Raw genomic sequence first — 18,696 nt, 5'->3', positions numbered from 1 at the left:
TGAGTATAATGGGCAGCCCAGCTACGACCCTACAGAGGGATTGGGAGTGGGGAGAGGGAGGAGGGGGCTGGTCTCCCAGAGCCAGGCAGCCCCTGGGGCCCAAGGGGCCAGCCAGCAAGGAGGCCATAATCTAGAATGTCTTCAGGGTCTCCTCCCTGCCCACTTGCCCTGGGACGACTTGAGGCCTATGTTGAGCTTGGGACACTAACTACCCAGCTAATCTGGACTAAGCCCTACACAGCAGGGACTGGGTGCGCAGGGGGATGGGCTGCTGGGGGCCGCCCAGGGGGGTGGCAGGAGTGTGCTTCTAAAAGAGGGGCCAGACACATCCTCCCCAGCATGCAAAAGGGCTCCCCCAGACCCTAGGGAGGGCCAGGCAGGGGAGGCAGCTCCCGAGAGACTCTGCCGGAGAGCCAGCCCCCGCTCTCTGCACTCCCACCTCCTGGTGGTGTCTCTCTCTCTCTCTCTCTCCCCCACCATCTTTCCTTCAGCCACGGAGGCTGGGGCCACGGGTCCTCATGATGGTTTGTTGGAAAAGGGTACTCCTTCCCTCCCCTGGGCCAGGGACTCCAGTCTAGAGGCAGAGGGTGAACTGAGAGGACCCGGGACCTCACCCAACAAAGAGGGATTCTATTTCGGAACCCCCGCCTTGGCATCTCCCACCGCCACCCCTGACTCCCAATTCCCAACCAGCTTCCCTCGTCTTCCCTCCAACTCAAGTCCCCCGAAAATGCAGAGCCGGTGAGCTCCCAGGGCTCGGGTTCTGAGCAAGCAGCATCCCACCGCTCGTCCACCCAGATCGAGATGCCCAAGTTCTCTCCGGTCCACCCGCCTTCTGTTCGGAGCTGGCTGTGGCAGTCCCATGGAGCAAGGCGCCCTGGGGGGCTGCAGTCGCTGCCAGGCCCCAGACACCTCCTTTCCCTGGATCTCGGCTGGCTTCCAGTTCCCAGAGTCCCTCGTAGAGAGGCAGGCAGGAGGGGACGGACAGATGGACTCAGACAGGCTGCGGCAAAGCTCCTTCCACAGGCAGGCGGAGGAAGGCCTGAACTCCTCTTCAAGGTGGGGCCTGGGCCCCTGGGAGCTGGCTCCGGATCCTTGCAAAGCTGCCCCATCGGCTCAGGGGCAGGAGTAGCTGCCTGAACCCTGTGCCGCAGGAAAGACACTTGCTGGTAATTGGCACCATGGAGATAGCCGGCTGGATTCTGGACACGGCTCCGGGCAGCGAGCTCCCAAGGAGGGGAAAGGAGGAGGGGCAGAGGGAAGGGGACAGTGCTGGGGACAGAAGAGTGGTTTGCTCTGCCACCTCGGTCTTTCCTTGCTCCACCTTCAGCCACATCCACCAGTTCAAGAACCGGCCCAGTCAAAAGTGCAGCCAATCCCGTTGGGAGAGGGAAGATCTCAGGGAGTAGGAGGCCAAGAGGGATGAGGAGGGGCCCGATGGGGCAGTTCTCTCCTTTCTATTCCCCCCTGTGGGCGAGAGCCCTGGCACCCTCTGTTCAGTGTGCCCCAGGGCCTGGGGTTCCAGGTCAGGGCCAGGAGGTCTCCAGGCCATCTTTGGGGAGCCCCTCCCCACGCCCAAAACTAAGATCGCTCCCCGCAGGGCCCCACGGTGCTCTCAAGGGACAACTGGGATGCCTGCCGGAGCAGGGGGCCCGTGGCTGGGTCCACCATGGAGGAGGTGGGGAAGAGCTTGTACCAGCCCACGGCCAGGGTGCTCAAGTCCAGCTCCTCCAGCAGCACACGGGCCACGCCCATGAACTGCTTCCGCTCCATCCGCCCGTAGTTCCCCCACACGATCACCTGCAGGGCAAGAGACACAGGGGTTCACGTTCTGCCTCCCAAGCCCGAGCCCACAACACACCACCACCGCACCCCATTCATCTCCAAGTCCTGCAAAGTCCACCTCCTCACGATTGCTCCTGTCCAGCCCTGGCTACCTTTCCTGAACATTTGAATAGAAGGCTCTACAGAATAATCCTGATCAAGAGTGGGGAAATGCTTAGCTGACTTGCAAAGTCTCCTGGAATCCAGACTTTCCGGAGCCATGGAGGCTGGATGAACCTCAAGTTCACCTTTCAACCGTAAGCCCAAATCATCCCCGGATGTCTTCTGGAAACCAAACAATCATTTCCCTTCAGGAGTGAAGACTGCCTGCCATGGGCGCGGAGGGCTTTGAAAAACTAGGTGCAGGAGATGCCGGTGACCCCAGCAACTCAGAAGAGTCACCCGGACAGTGAAGGGTTTGGGAGGAGTTTATATGAATTGAGGAGGAACCACCTGGAAAAACAGGTGAGAATGGGTTGCCCAACTTGAAGCCTAGAATCAGCGTGCATGTGTTTACTTGGGGGTACATTCTGCTGGGCACTTCTCAACAATTAAAATAAATGACTAGAATGGGGCGTACCCCCCAAACTGCTCAAGTCTGTCTATGTTTTCCCATTGTCCCCATTTCTGCTGGCCAGGATGACAGACTTCCTACTCCAGGATGGCCCCCACTGCTCATTTCTGAGTCCAGGCCTGGAGGGCTGCCCCTGTCTCAGGGGCCCCCTGACTGCTTCTCCCATGAGCCTCTGAGAGCCCCTAGTGGATGGTCCACTGCCGGCTTCCTTCCTTTCTTGCATCAGCCTGGGCAGGCTCTGTGGATCTGGACCTTCCTTCACTGCCTCCCCCCCACTCCATCATCTCACCCCATGTGCAGGGGGAAGGGCTGCCAATAAGAGCTGTGATACCCAAAAACAAACAAAACCAACCAACCTCACTGCATTGAGTTGATTTGGACTCAGAGCGACCCTACAGGATGGGGTAGAACCGCCCCTGTGGGTTTTCAAGACTCTAACCGTCTACAGGAGTAGAAAGCCCCTCACCTGCAGGACTTTGCCCTGGGGGCTCTCGGGAAACAGCAGCACCTGGTTATACAGTGGGTCCAGCGACTTTCGAGCCACTTTGGTCTTCTTCTTGGCAATGCAGATGCCATTCTCTAGCAGGTAGGCCTTGATGTAGGCCGCTGGGGACAGAGACCGGGGGTGGTAGTGTCAGGATTAGTTCTGGCCTTGCATAGGGAGGGTGGAGGGTGCAGTAAGGATAGGCCACCCACCCACTCACTTCAGGGGACTGAAGAGCCCCCATGGGGCCTGGAGAGGACCTACTCCACTCTCCCTGGTAGTCCCCACTCCCCCACCCATTATTCCTACATCCACCTGGTAGGCCCTGACACCCATGCCCTTCCTGACTGCCCTGTCACCTGCTGATCCACTCCTACTGTGTGCCAAGAACCCTACTGGGCACTGGGGTATAAGCAGAGATGTCCTGGTGAGGGGAGGCTGACCAGGTCAACAATCTCAAGAGGCTCCCAGAGTGAGTCCTAAACCACCACACCAGTCATGCGGGTAGGGACAGAAGGGTCCTACCTCACCAGGCCCATTTTCTCCCTTCTAGCACCCAGGGTCCCCTCTGGGTCTCCCATCCAGACTCCCACCCCCAGCTTTCCAGAGGGGCGGGGAACTCCCACACCTGGCAGTGTCTTCGAGCCCGGCTTGGCTGTCAGGCCTCGAGCCTGGATGATGTCCACTTCGAGCTGGCCATTCCGTTCCTGCAGGCCGATCTCCACGTCCCCTATAAGAGGTGAGACTGGGAGGTGACCTAGCTGCTCAGGGAGGTCTCAGCCCCTCTTCTGCTTGGAGAAGGAACCCTCTCCCCCTGTTCCTGGACCCAAACAAAACTGGAAGCACCTGGACCCTGCGGGGGACTTGGCAGGTGTAGGCCAGGCCCCCTGGCTGGGAATAGGCCTTTCAACACTCACCCATTGGCGTGGTGGCCAGCGTCTGGCGGCCCACGAACTGTGCTGGCCCCATGCTGCCCAGGAAGTCACTGAACTGGGCGTCCGATGCCAGGCAGACTCCCCCATAGTTGAGGCTGTAAGAAATGAGGAGATAAAGCTCGTGTTCCTGGGGGACGGGGGGCTCCAGAAGAGCCCTGCTGGGTGGGATTCCAGCTCACAGTGACCACTGAGCCCCAGGGGACTGCTGTCTGAACTTCCCCTGGTCGGAAGCACCTTAACATCTCAGCTCCCATTCCCAAACTCGGAGGCTTCATTTTTGTGTGCTGCCCTCAATAAGCCTTCGATCCCCCAAGACGGATACGAGGGTTGCTCAGCGTCCTTGCCAGTCTCCGAAGCCCTGGAGGATATTCCCTGTGAGTCGGAGTCCAAAGTAGCAGAGGCAGGATTCTCCTTAGATGTGAGGATAGGGAGGCCTCATCTGGTGTACCTTGGACATGTTCTGGCGGGAGGTCAGCCCCTGGGAAAGGAGACAGCTTGCATGGTAGAGTGGAGGGTCAGTGATGGAGAGGAATGCCCTTGACCACCACAGATTGATTCAGTGGCTGCAGCGATGGGCTCAAACATGACACCAATTGAGAGGCTGGCTCAGGATCATGCGGTGTTCGGTTCCGTTACACACAGGGCGGCTGGGAGTTGGGACAGATTTGATGACACCTCCCTAGCAACATGTCAAGAGCAAGACCATGTGCTGTCTCATTTGCATGTCATTGTAATTTCACGCATGTCCATCATAACGCAGGGCTCCTGGCTGCAAACTGAAAAGTGGGAGGTTCTGTGTCACCCAAGGGCACCTTGGGAGAAAGGCCTGCTGGTCTACTTTAAACACATTCACCTCTGGAAACCCATGGTCCGTGAGCTGCTCCTCAAACCTTGAACTGAAACTGCCCCTGCAAGTCATCTTTCAATTAAGCAATTTAGTCCAAAGAATACAAATGGTTACCCTTGAGTATGCGGGTGTAAAAAAATACACCCCCAGAGAACCCCCAAGGGGTCCTGGTGAGCACTGGTCTAGTGCTGAGCTAAAGATTGGGGATGTGAATCCACCAGCCACTCAGTGCAAGAAAGACAAGCACTCTGCCCCGGAGAGGTTACAGCCTTGGAACACCTGTGGGACCGTTCTGCTCTGCCCTTCAGGGTCACTTTGAGGAGTGGACTGGAGACCCCCATCCACATGAAAGGCCAGAGAGTCCACAGCTATTTGAAATCATGGATGAGAAGTTCGGGGGCAGGGAGAGTAAGTCCATGGAAATGAGAGAGCAGAGGGAGACCATGGGAACGGAGATTCACCCGTGTCACAGAGCACTGTGATCGGACACCGGGCTGACGGGAGTGGGCCTTGCTGTGTCTGTTTCCACCCAAACTACCAGAAAGATTCAATAAAAATGCCCCTGACTACAGTTCTACTCCAACATAGACGGGGACTAGACTTCAAAGATCATGGAATTTTTCCATGGATTTCTGAAGCGCCCCCTTGGGCATCAGGCGCCATACCAGGCTACTGCCAATTGAAGGCTGCATGTACTTGAGCTTAGCCAAAAGACCAAGATGGTGCATGAGCCCCAGCAAGCCGCCAGGGGAGACTCACAGAGACCCTCTGTAGAAAGCACTTCCCCTTTTCTCGGTAAATGTGTTCCTAAAGAACTGCCTACAAAAGCTAGGCTTACCCATCAGATGGAGACTGGAGGGACCCCCAAGATGAAGGCCCTTAGTCACCCTCAGGTCTCAAACTCAACTCACCCCTGTGCTAGAATAATCAGCCACTGCAGAGGCAAGGGGCAGCGTTTACACTAGGTCAATGTTCACGGGGTTGAGAGAGGGGGGATGGAAACAGGAAACTTAAGACGTGTGGGATAACCAACAGAGAGAGAAAATGAGAGAGAGAGAGAGAGAGAGAGAGAGAGAGAGAGAGAGAGAGAGAGAGAGAGAGAGAGAGAGAGAGAACGAGGACTTGCTATTCAAGTAGCGGCACCATGGTTACACGTTGGGGTGCTAACCACAAGGTCAGCAGTTTGAAACCACCAGCTGCTCCATAGGGGAAAGATGGGACTTTCTACTCCCATCAACAGTTACAATCTCGGAAACTCACAGGGGCATTTCTATAGGCCCTGTCCTATAGGGCCACTCACCAGGAGTCAGCATCGACTCGATGACAGAGTTTGTTGTGTTTTTGGAATATGGGGGCTCCAGTGAGCGGTCCACATAGGCACACTCCCCGGTCCTCACAATCACCTGAGGTGGCTGACACTATCTTCCCTCCCAGTTATGGATGGAAGGAGTCCTGGGGATGTCGTGGGCTACTCACTGAGCTGTGAATCCCAAGGTCGGCGGTTTGAACCCACCAGTCACTCCAGGAGGGAAGGATGAGACTGATTGCTCCCATTTAGATCTGCAGCCTCGGAAACCCACAGGGGCAGTTCTGCCCTGTCCAACAGGGTTCTTCTGAGTTGGCACTGCCTCCTCGGTAGCAGCGAGTTGGGCAGTTTGATAGCTATGGGTTGGCTGTGCCACCCCTCCCCCACCCTTAAAGTAAACCCAAACCAAATGCACTGCCATCGAGTCGACCCCAACTCAGGTTGACCCTATAAGGCAGGGTCCCCTGTGAGTTCCCGAGAGAGTAACTCTTTGGGGGGAGTAGAAAGCCCTGTGTCTCTTCCAAGGTGGGGCTAGTGGTTTCAAACTGCTGACCTTGTGGATTGCAGCCCAATGCGCAACTCCCCCCCCCACCCCCGCCCCCAAGGCTCCTTCCCCTCAACAAGCACAAGTTGCAAATCCTCATTTACAAATCCAAATGCCTACACCTGTGGGCACAATCGCATTGGAAATGAGTCTTTGTTACGTTCGTGGGGCAGGATTGGTAATAGGAGGTGAAGCCAGCATTAATAACTATTATTTTTTAAATCACTGCCATGGACTCTCGTAGGGACCCTGTCGGGCAGGGTAAAATGGCATCGGTGAGTTTCCGAGATGGTAACGCTTACGGGGGGCGGGGGGGAGGGATTGGAAAGCCTCGCCTTTCTCCCGCGGAGCGGCTGGTGGTTTAGAACTCCGACCTTGTGGTTATCAGCCTGGCGTGGGACCCACTACAAACCGTGGCTCCTCAAGCAGAAACCGAGGAATGTAGATGCCTCGTCACAGGGAAGGAATTTCCTCAAGCGCCAACAGAGAGAAAGCCTTCCCAAGAGTCTGCATCCTGAATTCGGACTTCTAGCCTTCTCGGCAGTGAGTGAAGAAACTTGTTGGTCCAAGCCCGCTACTTGTGTGTGCCCATTAGAGCAGCGCTAGGTAACGGACAGCTCCGAGGTTAAGCACCCTGCCCAAGCCTACAAGGAGCAGGTGGCTCCAGCCCCCTCCTTGCCACTCTACCCACTGAAGCAAGTGCTCCTGGTACCCATCCCCTGGCACCTGTGGAGGCTGCCACTCTAGCTCCTCCTACCCCTGATAGCCTAGGGCCTGTAATCTCGCTCTGAGCACAAGCACCCCAAGGGGTTGTGGCCCCAAAGGAGCCCAGCCATGACTGTCCCGTGTTGGGCTCACTGGGAGGAACTCAGCCGAGTGTCCAAAGCAGTCTCTGGAGAGCGCGGCAGGGCCGTCTGAGTCCAAGTAGCAGGGTTTCGGAACCACAATCTGAGCCATGGCTCCCAAATCACCAACTGTGAAAGCCACAGACAAAGGGGCATATCTGGGCCTGAGATGTGTGTCCACTCTTCCTGCAAACGCCAAGATGTTTCTTTTGATTTTTTTTTGCCAAGATGTTTCATTCACAGCATCAAGGCAAACGCAGTCCCAAGGCTCCTTCCCTGCTGGTGATGAGAGCCGGTCCTCCACACTGCCCACTTCTGTCTGCTCCCCACAGCCCTGGCTACCTGCGGGGCTGGGATTCAGTAGCTCAAAAAATAGTAGTGTCTGAGAGGTTAGGCCTGCCAAGGCCTCTGCAGTCTGAAATGGAAAGTTTCCTCCAACAACGATGTGACTGTCTCTCCCTGCTTCCTGGTGGGATTGCAGGAGACAATGGGGTAACCGGCAGGCCTGGTAATTAGCAGTAATTGTTTATAATCTCTGGGTGGCTGGCGGATTCCCCATCCCAGGGTGCCTCCCAGGCTGCCAAGAAACCAGGCTGCTGAACTCGGTTATGGAAGCCCCATGGTGGGGCGGGAGGTAGGTCTAACCTGGCAGAGACCCCTCCCCACCTGGGGTGGTCCCTGTGGTGGGAAAACAGGCAAGGGCTGCAAAGTGGGACTGGGCCTAATCTTCCTGCTCAGCTGCTCTGCACTCAATCCGTTTCTGCTCTGCAAACGAGCTCACGCCTACCTCACACCCTTTCACTGGCCGAGCCAGTTTAAAATATTGTGCAAACCTCCTCTGCTCACAAGACCCCTTAGGAAAGGGTAAGAAGGAGCTTGCAGGATTATTAAACACCCATTCAGGACACTGCTCAGAATCGGCCCAGTGGCATCCCTGGGATGCCGTGTGCCCTTCGTTTTCGGCTGTTCCCCGGAGGCAGCAATGCACAGTGGTGAGGCCTGGAGCCTGCACCACACAGGCCCCGAGTCCAGTGCGGTGCAGCCTGAGGCAAATTGTGTCAGCTCTCCAAGCTGCTGCTTTCCTCGTGTGTAGAATGGGGAGACAGCCATGACTTTTGCCAAGTGGTTGGATAACACCCAGTGAGATAACACAAGCCAAGTGCCGAACACAGAGTCTGGCATGCAAGTATCTGTCAGATGGATGGGTGGAAGAGTAGGTGATGGTGAGTGGACGATGGATGAGTGGGTAGATGGATGGATGGGTAGAGGGGTAAGTGGATGGATGGATGGATGGATGGATGATGGATGAGTGGATGGATGGATGGATGGACAGAGGGGTATGTGGATGGATGGATGAGTGGGTGGATGGATAGATGAGTGGATGGATATGGATGGATGTATGGATGGATGGGTAGAGGGGTAGGTGGATGGATGGATGTATGGATGGATGGGTAGAGGGGTAGGTGGATGGATGGATAGATGGATGGATGGATGATGGATGAGTGGATGGATGGATGAGGGTGGATGGATGGATGGATGGATGAGTGGATGGATGGGTAGAGGGGTAGGTGGATGGATGGATATGTAGATGGATGGATGAATAAGTAGATGATTATGGATAGATAGATGATGGGTGGGTAGATGAATGGACGGGTAGGTGGAGTGATGGGCAGGTAGTTGCTGAAAAGGAAGGTGGGTGGCTAGAAGGATGATAGGTGGATGGAAGGATGGGCAGATGGATGAATGGATGTTTTATGAGTACGTGATAGTTGGGCAGCCAGATGGATGGATGATCGGTGGGTAGAAGAGTGGACGGATGGGTGGATGAGTGGATGGTAAGAGGGTGGGTGGGTGAGCGGGTAAATGGATTAAATGCCTTGGCCTACTGGGCCTACTTCCTGGCTCGGGAGAGCCTCCTTCCCCTGCTCTTGGTTCTTGTCGCGACATTTCTGATGTTAGACCCGGTAGGATATGCAGTAAGTGTATGCCTGAGACGGAGCCCAGGCCACCAGGGCTGTGGGGTGGGGGCCACAGCAGCCTGTTCCTCCCAGGTGGGGGCAGGGACCCGAAACAGGATGATACACTGTGTTCTGCAGGCCTTTTACTTTGTGTCCATGGTGAAATGAGATTTCCTGCCTGGAAAATCCTGTTAGTTTTGTTTGTGGAGCTGAAACCCATTTATCTTCTATTAACCTTTGAGCTTGGTTTGCCCCCGGATTCTGTGTGTTCTCGGTGGTTACAGACGTAATTGGGTTATTTGGGGGTTGGACTCATTTTAGTTTCCAGATGGATTGCCCGTCTCCATTGCAGCTGGAAATGTAAAGGTCGCACCGTCTTCTGGGTGACGCGGACGGTGCGGCTCTGAAAGGCTCTCCACTTGTCCCTCCCGGCATTGCAAGCCCACCCTGCCAGGCCCGCCCCATGGTCTGCCGAGCCTACACTAGAGTCAGCTATCCCAAAAGATGTGCCTTCCAAATGGTCAGCATGCGAGGCATCAACTCCCGGTAAAAATCCCAGAACATATTGGGAAAACGGGGCTCAGGGGCACAAGATTCTAAAATGTGGTCAGCGATCCATTTGAAAAAGAAAAGATAGGGACCTAGTAATAACGGCAGCTCGTTTTGACACGTGGTCAGTGGTTAACAAGTGCATCAACATTCCAGCTGGCACTTGACCTTGAGAGAGACCCACAGTCGACTGCAGGAGCGGGTCTCGGCAGAGTGGCAGACTGTGAGTTTCTGGGCAGCGGTAGAAGCAGGCGAGTCTGACGCTGAAAGGGGTGGTGGTGAAAGCTGGAACTCCGGGGGGGGGGTGGTGGCCGGTTCCACAGGTGGGCTGAGGGCGCAGGTGGACATTTGAGTGTGGGCTGCGTGCTTTCCGTACCAGGGACTTCACACCGTTTGTGGGAAACTCCCGTTGTCTTTCATCTCGTGGTGCCGTGAACTCTGGGAAGCCCCTTCGAGTCCCTGTGTGAGGACAGTCTGCTCCGTTCACTGTGGGTTTCTCGTGGGGGAAACCACACACATGCACACACACACACACACACGAGCGCATGCAAAGACACGATTCGTGTTGTCTTCACACTAACCCTTCAGACTGTGGTCTTCTGAACTTGTGCCCTCCAAGAACTGGCTGCAGCCACCCCGACTCTCCATTCTCCAGCATTCAGGAGAAGTCAGGGGCTTCCCTTTCTCCGAGAGCCTCGTCCAGGATTTCACTGATTTCTCAGACCACTGAGTCAGACCCCTGGTGGCATGCGGGTGAAAGCACTCCCTACCTATGCAAGGTCACCAACCTCCCCACGGGAGAAAGGGGAGGGCGTCGGCTTCCTGCCAGATGACAGCCAGGGAAGGCCCAATGGCCGCTGGCACTGTCCTGCAGGGTCGCTGGGAGTTAGTAGGACCAGGTGGCAGGAGATTTTGGGGTGGGCTTTGCCATGAGCTAGTTACTTGATTACTACGAACACATTTCATCCTCTGATTGACCCCGAGATCAGGCCGTACTTGTTTCTCCTGCTGAGTCCGCTCTCCCTCGTCTCCACCCCTATGTGCAGGGTGGAGGTGCCGAGTGCAAACCCAGGCTGCTCAGGGCTGTGACCTCCCAGGCACCTCTGAAGGGATTTGAACCACCAACCTTGCGGTTAGCAGTCTAGTGCCAAACTGTTCGCACCGTCCAGGCATTTCTATGAAATCCATTTCACAGTAGTGGAAGCTGAGGCCGAGGAGTGTGAAATAATCCAACCAAGATCATTCTGCTCGCAGATTGTAGACCCAGGATTCGACCTCTCGGAGTGTGGCTCTACAGAGAAAGTGCTTAACCACAAGGCTGTGATGTGTTCCTGAGGGTCTTTCAGCCCGGCCCGGAGCAGAGCGCAGGGCTGTGCATCCTGATTTCGGGTCCGACAGGCCTGGATATGTATCTGACTCCCCTGGCCACCCCCACCCCAAGTTGTGATAGGAGATGCATTCGGCACTCCTCGGAGCCTCAGTGGCCTTTAGGAAAACTGGGGATGAATGACATTAGGGTAACCCTCAGTGCTGTTGGGTTAAATGACACACATTTCTCAGAATCGAGTCAGGTGAAAACCCCCACCAAACACCAGCGATTCTGGGACAGACCATCAAAGTCTGCCGTTGCCTGGCCACACCTGCCCAGGTCCCGTCTTTGACCCACCTCCTAAGTCTCTGGGGGACAGAGACACCGCCCTGCACTCACACTCTGCCTCCGGGGATGGGATCACAGTGACCCAGACACACTCGGATGCCAAGACACCTTAGGAGAACAAGGAGGGCGGTGGGCAGGGTGCTGAGCCGGCTGTGGGAGCCTGCGGGATGACAAGGAGGCCCCTCAAGGCCCGGTCCGTGTGAGGTAGGAGTCGGAGAGGGCGGAGGACTGGAATGTCAATTGTCTGCCTAAGAGTTGAAGCTGGAGCCAGCAGGGCAGGACCTCGGGGTGCCTGGTCCAGTGGGACATCACATCAGCTGACTTGCGAATGCACCTGCAGGCGCCCACGCGCCTGGTGACTCACTGCCGGGTCAGGCAGCTCCTCGGCCTGCAGCCCGGGCTGCTCAGTGAGGCTGGCTCCCTGCAGCCTCAGCTGGGCTGGCAGAAGCCCAGGAGGAAGGGCGAGAGGAGGAGGGTCACACCCCTTCCTGCTTTAGAGCCTGGCAGCTGGGCCCACCCAGTGCCCAAAATACCTCCAGAACAGAAAGGGGAGACTGACTGGCCACCAGTCAATGGCCCACACCTGTCCCTTCCTCGCCCAGGTGTTGAGTGGAGTGTTGGCATCTGGCTAGACTCCACCAAGACCCTCCTTCCTGCTGGCTAGCCTCCCTGGGCTCACCTGTCCCTTCCCATGACGCTCACAATTCCCTCCTCCAGGCCTTCTGGTGATTGCACGCAGCACAGCCAACAGGCCACACATGCAGAGCTAAACTCCACACAGACACAATTTCATGGGGGCGTGACTTGTTGGCTCCATCAGAAGGTACATGGGCCCCAAGCAGCCCAAAGAGGCAGCCAGTGAGCCAGGGGCTCCATTAACGCAAAGCAGCAAATAGCAGTTAGCGATGGGCAGACACCGCTCCAAGCGCTCTCATGGATGTGAGCTCACTCTGTTCTCACAACACCTCTGTTTGTGCTCTGTCCTATGGGTGCCGCCTTCCTACGGATGAAGAGCGGGGCTCAGAGAGGTGAAGGAACCCCCCCAAGGTCTCACAGCCCCTCAGCAGCAGGAATGAGGCACAAACAGGAACTGCCGGACTCCCGAGTCTGAGTCCTGGATTTGCATTTCTCTGTGACGGAAGCTCGTGACAGCAAGAGCCATCGGGACCCACTTCCTAACAGCTGATGCCGGCAGGCACGGTCTCGTTCCCTCCTGGTTGGGAAGGCCCTGAACAAGCCTTGCATCTCTCAGGTCCCCTCTGCTCTTCTGTCAGTGGGGAGGGTGGGGTGACGCCCTTCCTGCTGTCCTCTGGGAATCCCGATGGTGATGTCAGGGAATGCTGAACTCTAACCATAAGGTGGCAGTTTGTACCCATCAGCCAATGAGGCTGGCTGCTCCAGTAGGGATTTGCAAAGCCTCAGAACCCCATCCAGGGCCGCTTCCAGTCAGAATCAACTCGTTGGTGGTGGTGGGTTTGGGGTTTTGCCTCCACTGAGTCACGTTGGCTTCCCATAACCTGGCCCTCAGCCTTCCTGTGAGATGTTTACTACCAGCCTCCCTGAAGTTTAGAGGGGCCTGGGCCAAGGCCAACCACCAAGAGGCCAGCGGCAGATGCAGGCCTCGGACCCTCTAGTTTGGGCCCCTGGAGCAGAATGTGTCCCTGGCACCTCACCCTGTCTGCATTGTGGTAGTTACATAATTTGGTGTCAATTTGAGGATTAAGAGTGTAGGGTGGAGTCTAGCCTGTCAATCAGGATACAGCCAATGAGACCTCTGTGTGGGTATGGCCTTCTCCTGAGGATTCTGGGAACTCCTGTCTTCTTCCTTGAGGCGGGAGATATTCTCTCAGCTCACTCCCTGTGAGACATCCCTCCATGTGTGGAGAAAGCACATGGAGAGAGGCTGATGGAGCCAGATCTCTGGAGGCGGAGAAGCCATGTGGAGACCCGTGCCAGTGCTGAGATGCTTACAACGTCACTGGATCCACAAAACTTCCCACCCACTGGCCTGTGATCTTCCTGCATTCAGCGTCATCACATGTATTTCGTGAGTCTGAAGAGGGCTTTATAGATTGTTATCAGACATATGGGCTAATATCAGACTTAGGGATTTGATCTGGACTGGGCTGGGATGTTTTCCCAATAATCAGCTGCCCTTGTATATAAAGCTCTTTCTTATACACATGAGTCTCCCTGGATTTGTTTCTCTATTCCACCTGGGCTGACACACCCATGGACCCCTGCCCCTCAGGGTGCCCAGAATAGCTCCCCACAGTTTGCTGCCTTTGCCAGGAACCAGGTTAAAGAAAACCTTTCATTTTAGTTCACTTGCTCCTCCTCTCCCTCCCGCCTGTCCACCTCCTCCCGTCGCCCACCAGAAAGCCTCCCTGGGAGGTCGGAGCAGCAGCTGTTGCCAAGGCCAGGCCGTTCCCGGAGGCCAAAGAAATGAAGACACCTGTCTGGGTGGGGGAGGCTTTCTGCCAGACGCAACTAGCAGAGGACTGGACTGAGAAGTGTGGTCCCCGCCCAGCGTTCCCCACCACTCCTACTGCCCCCGTGGTCCTTCAGCAGCCCCTTCACCAACACTGTGCCCAGCCCCAATGCAACAGCACGGTCAGGTCGGTCCGACTCACAACCCCCCACGTAGGTGAGAGCACAGGGGTAAGGTTCGCAACGGCTGCTACCTTGGGAGTAGATTGCCAGGCTTTTCTTCAGAGGTGCATTTCCAACCTTTGGGTCAGCAGCTGAGTCCCCTGACAGCTTCGCCACCCAGGACCCCAGCAGAACTTTCTGCAATGGCAGGACTGTCCTTCCTAGTGCCGCTTATGCTGGGCACTAGAATGTGGCCAGTGTGACTCAGGAATGGAATTTACAACTCTATTTACGTTTTAATTCTCATTTTACAAGCCACATGTGGCTGCTTTACTGAAGGGCCTCGGCTCCTCCTGTACCCAATGGAGGTGACGACGCCCCACGTCTGCCTCGGAGATGCCTGTGCTCGGGACGTGGCACATGCCCAGCTGGGAGTCAGGACCCTGGGTTCTAGACTTCGCTGCCGTGTGGCCTGAGGCCAGGGCCTTAACCTCTCAGATGGCCCCGGGGACCCATGCAATAAGGAGTTGTTTTGAATCAAGGTGTCTTTGCCAAGGACCCACGGTCAGGTTTAGAGGGGTTTGGGGACTATGTACGCATTAGGTGAGAAGAGTGTGTGTTTGTATGACTGCGTGAGAAAGCGTGTGTGCTTTGGGGGAGGGAGGAGGCCCAAAACATTCTCAAGAGGGTCCAGCGTTGCTGCAGTGTGAACCCCCAGTGCAGGTGACGCCCCCACCAGGGAGCTTTGTACTAACAGGGTCCCTGCTCCCAGGGATTCTGGGTCAGCATCGCACTCTCCAGGTGATTACTATAGATCGAGAAACAGAAAGGGGCTAAAGAAGAGACCCCTGACTGGGGGCGGGGGGTGGCTGCTAAAATGCAGCTTCAGATTCAGTCGGTTTCCAATGGACGGCACATTCTCAGCAAGGGGGCGGACCAGAATAACCCCACTGAAATCCCTGTGGCCCAAAGAGAGAGGCTGCGGGGAGCCGGTCAGCATGGGGCTCGGTGATGAATTGTGCTCGAAGCTACTGCTGCCCACACTGTGTGTGTGTGTGTGTGTGTGTGTGTGTGTGTGTGTGTGTGTGTGTGTGACTAAGGACTGACACAATCATAGAGGAAAGAGAAAGCAGTTTGGGTGATAAGACCCCTGTCCTTGGCTGTGGCTCTGGGCAAGTGCCCCTCCTGGTCAGCACTGTGGGCAGCAATTCTGTGAGGCCAGGCCTCGTCCTAGGCTCTTTGTAAACATGAACCCAATTCATCCTCCTGTAAAGTGGGATCTCACTCTCACTCTCACTCACTCTCGCTCATTCACTCTTGCTCTCACACTCTCAATCTCTCACTCTTGCTCTCACACTCGCTCACTCTCTCTCAATCTCAATCTCTCACTCTTGCTCTCACACTCGCTCACTCTCTCTCACTCTCAGTCTCTCACACTCTCATACTCTCACTCTCACTCACTCTCACACTCTCACTCACTTTTGCTCTCACACTCACTCCCACCGACTCACACCCTCACTCTTGCTCACTTATTCTCACTCTTACTCGCTCTTGCTCTAACACTATCATTCTCACACTCACTCTCACTCACTCTCACACTCACTCACTCTCACTGTAATCGAGTTGATTCCGGCTCACAGCACCCCCAGAACACCTACAGAGCAGGGGGCCCAGGGGCTCTGGTGGCCTAAGGGGTTACTCATTGGGCTGCTAACCACAAGGTCAGCAGTTTGAAACCACCAGCCGTTCCTCGGGAGAAAAAGGAGGCTTTCTGCTCCCACAGGGGCAGTTCTACTCTGGCCTGTAGGCTCACTTCTAGGTGGGCGGGGGGACTGCTGAGCCCATTTTACAGATGGGGAAAGTGAAGGTGCGGAGCTCAGCAATGGTGAATCAGGGCTCCAATCCAGAGGCTCCTGAGCATGGGCTTCCCTTGCTCTTCCCTCACTTTCCTGACAGGATGGGGTGGGGGGCAGGGACACTGAGCCCAAGTCCTGAACTCCGGCAGGCACTGCTCAGATCCACCCGCCTCACACTAGTGACAGGCCCTGTACTCACTTGCTCTCCGAGCCATAGCTGTTCATGCTGTCCTCGATGGACTCATGGCTGGCCTGGCGCAGTGTCCGGCTGGGCATCTCCACCGCCAGGCCTGTCTCTGTGCTCCTCTGGATGGCCCCCTTCAGCCTCCGACTATCTGCTTCTGGACCAAGGGGCAGGAGGGAGTGGGAGAGACGGGGTGGGTGAGGGCAGAGAGGCCAAATTCTGGTTAGTATCTCAGTGGCTAGTGGACACCCAGCTCCAGCTCCCATGCTCAGCCCTTCAACCTCCCCCTCCCCCTACCTACCCCCTCTGCCTCCCCCCACCCCAGCCCAGGGCATCCCTTCGCAGGCCTCTGCCCTGCTTCTGTACCCATCCACTGGTCATGACCTGAGCTTTGTAAACACCTGAATCCATCTACATACGTGCTTACTTTCTTCCGTTGGATTCGTTCCCTACTCCTCTGTAGCTAGCACTTCATGAACACCCACTAGGTATCAGGTGTCCCTGATGGCACCAGTTAAAACTCAGCTCCTCCCTGAAAGGCTGGTGGTGTGATCCACTCTGAGAGGCCTGGGCAGGCAGGTGGGCACCCTCCTTCTGAAGGGCGACAAACCTAACAGAACACCTTCCTCAGACCCTCCTGGGGTCACCAGCCGCCAGAGGTGACTCCAGGACCACTGGTGAGTGACTGTGTGTCACACTCCCCACCGAGTACTTTAAGGAGTTTAGACCAGGTGTCCCTGCCTGGGCACAATGACACTTGGGTGGTGGGACTGGGGGCGGGGGGAATGGTACACCTCCCTGGTCTCTTCTGGGAGGAGTGCAGGGGGGCAGGGAGACAGTAGTCATTCTCCACCTCAGATTGGGGCAACCCAAGCTGTCTCCACACAGGGTCAAAGTCCCCTGGGGAGCTAAATATCACCCTAATTGAGGACCCCTGATTTTAACCACTGGCCCTAATGCCAGGTTGCCCAAGTTCAAATCCGGGTTCCTTTGCTCACTGGCTGTGGTTCTCTGGGCAAATGTCTCCATCTCTCTGTGCCACCACCATTTCCTCAACGAAAACCAGGATAATCACAGGGTTCTTCCAAGGCTGGAGGACCCTCTGCCCTGGGAAGCCCCTCTGGGCACAGCTCCCCATGCAAAGTACACGGGAAGTCTGCTCCACCACACTGTGCAGTTTAAGATGCATGGTGCCGAGCAGGCTATAAACCATCATGCATCTTTGTAAACCTGCCCACAGCTGTGTGTGAGTGTGTGTATACACAGAAATGTAGCCTGATATGTATGCATCTGCACAGAGAAAACAGGAATGTTGTAAACCAGAGTATTACATGGTGAGCCATTGTCAGGAGTGAGACTGAGTTGAGCCAGGGGGTTGGGGGTGGTGGTGGTCATTTTTAAAACATTTAACCTCAGGTCAACATATAGACAGAAAAGTATCCAAATCTTAAGTGTGTAGCTTGGTGGGTTTCCACAAACAGAATACATTCACCTAGCCAGTGCCAGGATGAAGACACAAGGCCCCAAAGTCCCCTCTGTACCTCCCCCCAGTGTCTCTCCAAAAGGATGCCCACCCTCCTGAATTCCAACACAGACAGTGGTCTGGCCTGGTGTTGAACTTCATACAAATGGGATTGTACTGCATGCACGTTGTAGCCCTGGATCGGTCTGCTCCGTCTTGTGCTGATTGTCTGAGACACACCCACACTGTCGGGTGCAGCTGTAGACTGTTTCTCATCACTGCTCTGTGACAGCCCACTGTGCAAATATACTGCAATCTATTTGTGGGGCTTTGCTTGTTATTTCCAGTTTGGAAACGATTCTCTCCGTGCATGGCCTCTGGAAACACCTGCACTCCCGGCTCTTGGGCTTCTACCTAGGAACAGAAAGGCTGCTGCATGGTAGGGTAGACATCTGTACAGGCAAACGGTCTTCCAAAGTGGTTGCACCGGGTTCTGCTTTAACCAGCACACGGCAGGGACAACAGGGTTCTAGTTCTGTTGTGTATGCTTCCCTGTTCCTTGCAGTTTTACAGTTAAATGTATTCGTTCTATATAATAAGATACAAGTAAAGTAATAAGCAAGCCCCAGCACTCATGCTATCCTCCTATTACAATCCTTGGAATAGTTCTCTATTCCCTGTCAAATGAAGTACAAACTTTGTACCCGAACCCTCAAGACTCTTCATGATATGATTCCCTTCCCATGTCCTGCTCGCCTCCCTCATTGTCGTCTTGACACTCTAGCCTGGCTGGGTGGCTCATGGCTCCCAGTGCATCCTCAGTAGCATCCTCATCCCAGTCCCCTCCCCTCTATGCGCCTGTCCTATCCAAAAGTCTAACCATTGTCCAGAGCTGAACTTTGAGATCATTGTACCTAGAATTTATCAGAAGGTATATATCAAGATTGCAGCCTTTCCCCACAGCTGTTCTTTCAGGATGCTGACCGTATGAGCCAAGAAGCTCGGCTCCATGTAGGAGAAGATGGCATGAAGAGCGGAGCCTTCCGTTATCTGCAATATGCAGGTGACACAAATGCAAA

General features: G+C 55.5%; 1 protein-coding gene across 2 annotated transcripts in view; it reads right to left on the bottom strand.

Moving 5' to 3' along the window:
• Positions 1 to 1,581: 1,581 nt before the first annotated feature.
• RIMS4 (regulating synaptic membrane exocytosis 4) overlaps positions 1,582 to 18,696 on the bottom strand; it is a 55,739-nt gene continuing 38,624 nt past the window's right edge. Inside the window, exons 2-6 of one of the 2 annotated variants that reach the window (XM_075527760.1) lie at positions 16,171 to 16,312; positions 3,800 to 3,912; positions 3,511 to 3,612; positions 2,865 to 3,004; positions 1,582 to 1,800 (exon numbers count right to left, since the gene is read on the bottom strand). In XM_075527760.1, coding sequence (XP_075383875.1) covers positions 1,582 to 1,800; positions 2,865 to 3,004; positions 3,511 to 3,612; positions 3,800 to 3,912; positions 16,171 to 16,312 — 716 coding nt within the window. The remainder of the gene's footprint in view (positions 1,801 to 2,864; positions 3,005 to 3,510; positions 3,613 to 3,799; positions 3,913 to 16,170; positions 16,313 to 18,696) is intronic. The other variant, XM_075527761.1, reaches the window with a different exon arrangement.

Source organism: Tenrec ecaudatus, chromosome 12 (assembly GCF_050624435.1).
Source record: "Tenrec ecaudatus isolate mTenEca1 chromosome 12, mTenEca1.hap1, whole genome shotgun sequence".
Lineage (NCBI taxonomy): Eukaryota > Metazoa > Chordata > Mammalia > Afrosoricida > Tenrecidae > Tenrec > Tenrec ecaudatus.
Note: the sequence above shows the minus strand (reverse complement) of the source record. Positions and strands in the feature narration are given on the sequence as shown.